Source organism: Gavialis gangeticus, unplaced genomic scaffold (genome assembly GCF_001723915.1).
Source record: "Gavialis gangeticus isolate Ggan-Ray unplaced genomic scaffold, GavGan_comp1, whole genome shotgun sequence".
Classification (NCBI taxonomy): Eukaryota; Metazoa; Chordata; order Crocodylia; family Gavialidae; genus Gavialis; species Gavialis gangeticus.
Genome location: NW_017728992.1, coordinates 94,177,603 through 94,185,247, shown reverse-complemented (window position 1 = coordinate 94,185,247; position 7,645 = coordinate 94,177,603). Strand labels below are relative to the sequence as shown.

The following is a 7,645-nucleotide window of genomic DNA, read 5'->3' as shown; positions in this document are numbered from 1 at the left end:
AAGTGAGGTTTTTTTCCCTTAATCAGTATGGGGAGGGGGGGAAAGCACCTTGCCTTACATTCACATACAAGAAAACCTCATGAAATACATTGTCTATCGTTAAACTGCTGCTAAAAGCAGCATGTGCTCAGCAATGGAAACCAACTATGAAGTTGATTAAATGCAGCCAACACTGAGCACAACTCCGAAGTACATAACCCAAATTCAGGCAAACATGCTGATGGCAAGAGTGTGCTTGTGGGAAGCCGTGACACCCTCACCTTGCTGCCAAAAATGCTTTGATCTTAGCCAAGGTGCTGCAGGGAGCCTACCACAAGGGTAAGTTAGTACAGCCTTCTGAATGAAATATATGGTACTGCCTACTGAGCACAGTCTCCTAAGCACTGACTCTTATTAAAGTCATGGCGAGCCACTACACTGCATACATTTTGACTTCCTCATCATTACTACAGCTGAGCTGCACCTTTCTTTCCCATTTCCAATGATTCCTGTTTCTTCATCAACCTTAAGTGTCTGGCAAACATCACCAAACAGATTCCCAAACATTTCATGTAGAACCCCTCTGTTACCCCATCTCTAAGCCTGTCACATATGATTAGTGTAACCCCACCCCCCATGAGGTGAAGCCGGACCAGGCTGCCTTACACCTCATCTGCATATAAATTTTTGGAGGATCCCAGGACTCATGACAAGAACACCTGGTTCTAGTCATTTGGGCAGGGGGGAGGGGAGTAATTAGCACATGGATCTTTTGCAGGGTATATCTGGAGTACACACACAATGAGCAGTGCTGATCTCTGGGTCATCATGGCTTGAAATGCTGTTGACTCTGCTGTGGCTCAGCCCAATGAACTATATAATAAATCATGAACCTTTTGGCTTAGCATTAATATCATGCACATTTTGTAGTATGTAAAAGTAGGTGCCAAAGTGCTACATAGAAAAGTATGTATGGAGTACCTGTGCTAAAAGTTGCAGCAGTTTCAAAAAAGGTATAATGCATCAATTATGGATGAATGAAATCTATATGCATTATATACAAATTAATATATTTATTTCAGGGTCAGTATTTTAAAATTTGCTCCTTACTTGTGTGCGCTAGGGAGAGCAGGGTCTGACAGTAAGGAAAGCAGGAAGGGGCTGCAGGCGAAGCAGGTATAAGGGCAGAGGGCAAAGAGGCTATCTGACCCCTCCTCCCCACGCAGATTTATTTTCCCTGCTGTAGCAGTGGGAGGGGGACAAATTCAAGACACACCTCCAATAATTAGATTTTATACCTGGAAAATTATATTGTTTATAAATTTTTGAATTTAGAATCTAATTATTGGAGATTATTTTATAACCAGCATCATCTTATATTCACTTAAATATGGTAAATACATTTTTTCCCCTCTCTCTAATCCATCCAGAACACGAGGCATGATAAATGCATATACAAGACACATCCCTAAAGATATTAATGGACAGGCTCTTCAGTGTCTTTCACAAGAATGGGATCCTGGCAGACATGCAAACTGAAGATACTACATGCTTTCCTAGAGCTCATCAGGATTGCAGGGTGAACTGTAAGGACTGACTTGGTTGAGCAATATGTTAAGTATCAAGCTAACTTGATTAATAAATGATGTTAACAAGACTGCTTACATAGCACGTATAAGTTGTATCAGTATATATAGCACATCCTTTTTTTTAGTGAAGCCTTCAATTCTTATTGCTGTTTCTTATATATGTATTGTACTGTAGGTTCTCTTTCCCTCTGTATGTGTAGCTTTCTATGGGCTGTAGGATTCTACAGCCTTTCCTCACACTATTTTCAATATACCAGTTGTATGGAATAACAGGGAAAACTGGATTTCACCGTTTAGAGAGACTTGGAAAACTATTTTATTTAAAACTAATTTCTATCATCCAGGCTGCTCTCCTACTGCAAAAGTTTTCCATGCATCGATGCAACAAACAGTGACAGATTACAACTTACTTCGGATCTGCTTTTTGATTTCCTTTGCAGGGTCCAACCAATTCTGTAAAAAAAAAAAAGTTTCTTTTTTGAATCTCACTCAAAAAATACAACAAACATTATTTTTAAACATTTAATATTGACAGCACCTGAAATTACTTTTTAAAAGCTGAGGAAATATCATTTTTACAGCTGTGTTAAAATGTGGCTTCACACTTTTTTTTTTGAGATATCAACTGTAACAGCCAACAGAGCAATTTGTGCAAGTGTACATGCACGCATGTACATGAGGTTTTTGCAATATTAAAGTATTTTAGAAGTTAAAAATCACAGTAACCTATGTATTATGTTCTTAAGACAGACTGAAAGCTGAAGCCTGCTTAGTAGCATAGAGGAAATAAAAGGAACCTTCCATAGTAGCACCTCAGTGCAGGAACTGGTCACTAACCTCCAGAGCACAGGCATTGTCCCCAACTGGTATAACTGCCAGTGCCAGTCCCTCCCCCCCAAAAACAGGTGTTGCCTTTGCAGTCCTCCCATGTATACAGACATGAGCTGAGCTTGTCATCTGTGAGGGAGAACAGTAGAATACACTGGTTTAAAAAAACTAAAAAACTCCACAAAAAACAAGGAACTGCCATTGCTCTATGTGATATTTGGCCAAGGAGGGTTGCTAGCTGATTCAACCAGATTCCTCTTGGGGCTCTCACTGCTGCCTGGCATCTCCAACAGACTCTAACGTTTCAGCAGCATAAACAGGAAAACTGGCCTGCTTTATAGCTGTTTCTTTTTCTCAAATATTGGGAGGCTATGCCCTAGCACTTCAATATTGTCTTTTAATACAATCAAATTAATATTTAAAATGTATCATGGAGTTCACATAAAAAAACAGCTCGTTATTTCCCCCAGGAAAAATTCCACTTTCTCCAAGAGAGGTAAACAAATGGAACAAAGGAGGGGAAAGAAAAAAGAGAAAAAGAAAAACAGCCAGCTTGCAGCTACCCAGAATCAATACTGAAAAAATATGAGCCCAGAAGAGCATAATCTATTTACCAAGTATAATAGTGCTGTTTGCACGAATACAATTAAGACTTCATTATGGTTTCTATTTTAAATCCCTATTTGCAGATATTTATAACATTTTATGTGAACACATATAAAGAACTTCAGCCTGGAAGACAACTTTATTTATTTATCTAAATAAATAAACAAATAAATAAAAGTTTGAGAGGAAGGGACATTTGTATTTTTACATATTACAGCTTTAAAATAATCTACCTGCATAACGATAAATAATAACCCAAAACTTAACATTACTATAAAGTAACATATTATTTTGATCTCAATTCAGGAAAGCGTACTTGTTTAGGAAGGCATTTAGGTATGTGCTTAAATTTTAACCTTGAAGTTAAATGTGCCTATGCATTTTCCTGAAGTGGGATACATCTAAGCAACTGCTCAACTCCTTTTATGCATCTGGCACCCAAATCTTTATTTTTGCACAGGGTGTCCTAAGAAAGTGAGAGCCACCGCCTGCTGATTAAAACAAACAAATAAGTGGAACAAAAAACAAAACACAGACTTGTTACAGAATTCTTTTGTAACAGTTCTTAACTATCAACATATATTAAAAGAAATCAAAATAACTTGTGAAATACCTAGATGATCCTTTGAAACGATCTCCTAATGTGTGTGCAATTGCATTAGATTATCATTTAAAAACTGAAAGTAATTCTATCTGTGTCACAACCTTAACCTTATATAAAGCATTTTTAGTGTTAATTTATTTATGCATATACCATCAGACTTTGACCTATGGAAGGAATGGAAGACAATAAAGCTAGAAATGAAACAGCTATGATTCACTTTTTTGGAATCGTAAATTACCAAAGCAAAAAAGAAGAGCTTCCGATTCATTTTACCAGAGGCACATTTTTTTTTTTTTCTAAGAAAGTTTACTTGAACTATGGACATATTCTTTGAGAGGAAAAATACGAATAATTTCTGGATTTCTAGAAATGACGACAGGAATAAAATAATTCTGAAAGCCACATAGTGTACACAAACTGGTTATTAGGTTGTCAGTTTTGTAGAGATTATTTCTATTTCATTTTAGTCAACGAAAAAACAATTAATTTGTCTTTCACCTTTTGGTTTTCTGCGTCTCTGTAAGTTAGGCCAAAGTAGTCTTTTTCCAAAAGGTTCAGATGTTCACACACTTTGTCAAACAGTACTTGACCTCTGGAGCGTTTCTACAGGAAACAAAAAAGAAAAATAAACCATCAGTTGCAATTTAAAAGTGTGCGCGCATGTGCATTCACACTTTCCCCTTCCCTTTTAATATAATTCTTAAGACTAAAACAATATTGATTTATTTTAACCTATTCAGCTTTTAAAATAATTGATTTGAGGCTGTATAAAATTCTGCTGAAATACGCTAATCTGCTTTTCATAAAAATTGATGTCTAAATGTGGATTTAAAAATAAATCAATCAATACATGTAATATGCACGGCTTTGATTAGCAGTTATTTTTCTGTCCCATAAAAGCTGGCATTTTATTTACATGTACTTGTAAAATGGTTTATTCAAAACCTTTTTCTAAATGCAACACAAACAAACACCAGATCAATAAGCTGAATTATTAAACATGTTAATCTTGAAGCAATCCCAAAGAGGCAAAAGCTTGGGTGTGGAGAGACCCCCTTCCTTACTGTTCTTCCTTTAAGGTCTACCTTTAGGAGATCAGACCCAGACCCCATTGGTTAATGAAAAGACATCCATTATTCCAGTGGGAGTTGGATCAAGTCAAAAAAGCAGAAATACAGAATTCTGCTGTAATATTTATCAGTTCTAACAACTTCCATGAGAAGACAGGTTTTTTTTTTGTTTTTTTAGGGCTGTTGATGGTAGACTTTCCCTATTCCTGAAGAAGGGTGTGCCCAAACGCTTACAAAGAACAATTTTCCCAACTGTTTAGTTGGTCTAATAAAAGTTATCACATCTACCTAAAGAACCTTGCTTTCATATTTTTAGAACAAGAACTTCTTATCGGGCAGGGTGGTTTAAGGGTTTTTTTTTTTTTTTGCATTAAGCCATAGGAATTCATGTTTTTGTCAGTGCTAAGTGTTACACGAAACGCTGCAAAGATTTATAAGCAGAAGACCTCTTATGATCCGCCTGCATGGCATTTCATTGTTGTTAATTATCGTAACTAAATTTCAAACTACGCAGGATTCAAACAGAATTCTGGCCATTTTTTTCATCAGGGACTACATTTCTCAGAGCCCGACCCGTCTGCCAAGTGCTCATATATGGAAAAAAAAATCACTTTTATAAAATATATATATATCATGTTTCAGTTTCAGCTAGATGCAAGTGGAACAGTTTCATTAGTAACAACCTTCAGCATCTATACAAGTATAACAGAAATACTCTGAAATTCTCCCTTGAAGCTGTGACAATGAAGCATGAAACAAAAAGAGAGAGCTTGTTTAGAACCTCTCTTCACTAAAGTAATGCACATGGGGGGGGGGGGAAGAGCACTACAGACATCATCGTCTCAGTTTGTTTTGTATGGCAACAAGTTGTGTTTGAGTTATACTGGGTAAAATAATTTACAGTCTGTCATTCCACAACAGCCTGCTGTTTCATTTACAGTTTCTAACAGTTTCAGATTTGTGGAAAAGCAAGCAAGCAAGCAAGCAGGCTATTGTATACGGCATTATCTTGAAGAGAAGATTTTGAGAACTTGGAAAGAATAGGCTGTACAATACCAATATAATGGTATGCTGAACTTAATAGGTTTAATTTCCTCTGATGTTATTGGGACACTTCAGAAAAGCAGAAAAACATCAGCATCCCCATTTTTATAGACGGTGAAAACAAAGCACATACAGTCACTTGTGCATAGTCATACAGGAGTTCTGCAGCTGAGCTCAAAACAAACTGCAGGAGTAAATTGCAGCATAAATTGATACAACTCCATTTTCTTTCGTGGAGCTCTGACATTTCAGGCTAACTGAGGAACCAGCTCCAGGGTTTTGTACTTGTCACCAGCTTTAAACCCTACATTACATGAAGCTTTTGCCTGGCAAAAGCCTCTGTTGCTGAACACTTTCAAACCAATATTAATTAGTTCTTTCAACCAAGAGATCTGTTGCCAAAATTTGGGATTTAATGGATAATAGAAACAGCTAGTTTTCTTAAAACTTCATGCAAATATTTAATTACATTCAACAAACAGAACCCACTACTGAAACACTGAGAAGAAAGGAAGCTTGAAGACTTTCAAACCCAACACCTGTCATATATCAGTTAGAACCAGTAAACAGAGATTTTCTTTTCCTAAATATTTGATTTACTTCTTAATAGTCTACATGACAAAATCAACAAGTGGAGAATTGATGAAATCCAAGTATTTAGCTTGAGAAAACCAAACTGAAATGTTACGTTCACATGCATCTGTATGTCGTGCAAGATCAAAATCAAAGCTGTTTTGGGTGGCCGATGAAGTTATATAGATGTCTGTTTTGAGAAATAATAGTAAGTAGCTGCAGGTTAAGGTATTTTGCTACAGGCATAGGTGGCCTATTGAAATGGCCTTCAATGTGGGGCTCCACAGCATAAAAAAAAGAAAAAAAAAAGATCAGAGGTACAGTAAAAGATTAAAGTAAAATGTCCAATCAGGTTTTTTAAGCTTGAGACATAATCCAAAACCCCTTCATTTTGTGGCACAGAGGGGATGAAGCCCTCCTAACCCACATATTTCAGAAATAAAATGTGAGTGAAAGAACACATTACACATCAAATGTGAAAGAGCAGTCTGAAAATTAACATGCTTCCACTTAACATTCCAAGGATAATGGGATTATTAAAAAGTCAATTATTCGTACTTGTTAACATCAGAATATAATAGCCGATGTTTTGCAAAGACAGGAAATAATGAAAGCATTTCCCTTCACTTGCACATTTGTGTTATGCATTTTGCTTGTTGAGATGAATGGATATAATAGAGACATTTAGGCTTTTGTTGCATACAAATTTTCACTTCAGACATCAAAATAAATAGTGCCTTTTTGTCTGCAAACATATATTAAGAAAGTATCTTATTTATCCAATTAAAACCCAAAAATCTGCAATTAAAATGAAACGTCACTATGCATGTATTCATGCATGCGTTTTATTGATATATTAACAATTTTAAAGCAATCTGGAAGCCTAGCAGTGCCTCAATCATTATAAGAAAAAAATTCAAACTACCTATAAATGTTAGTATTTGATTTTGGGTTTTTTACTATGGAAAATCTGTTCCCCCATCACCCTTTGCTCACCAGGACACAGCCCCCTGCCCCTTCCAAAGGGGACCCCCCAGCTGCTGGAGCTATGGAGCCAGGGATCCGGGTCTGCAGCCCCCTGCCCCCCACAGCAATGCCCAAGTCCCAGCTGCTGCAGCAGAGCTGGGTCTCCCTTCCCCCACGGGTGGCTCAATGTGAGCAGAGCCCATAGGAGGTTGGGGGGGGAGGGCAGGTGTGGGCTGCCCACTGCAGGCTTGGACTACTCGAGCTTCTCTGCCTGGTCCCGCTCTGGACTACCACACTGGGTCTCTCCCGCTGGGCCATGGAGGCCCAGGGGGAGGGCAGCAGGGCAGGGAGCCCCAAGCCTACAGCAGCCAACATGTATCTGCCCC

At 37.6% G+C, this 7,645-nt stretch overlaps 1 protein-coding gene across 10 annotated transcripts in view; it reads right to left on the bottom strand.

The window, feature by feature from the left end:
* Positions 1-7,645, bottom strand: part of EPB41L3 (erythrocyte membrane protein band 4.1 like 3) — a 108,718-nt gene that overhangs the window by 53,663 nt on the left and 47,410 nt on the right. For all 10 annotated transcript variants that reach the window (XM_019525657.1, XM_019525670.1, XM_019525663.1 and 7 more), the window contains exons 4-5: positions 4,105-4,209; positions 1,979-2,021 (exon numbers count right to left, since the gene is read on the bottom strand). In XM_019525657.1, the coding sequence (XP_019381202.1) occupies positions 1,979-2,021; positions 4,105-4,209 (148 nt within the window). The remainder of the gene's footprint in view (positions 1-1,978; positions 2,022-4,104; positions 4,210-7,645) is intronic.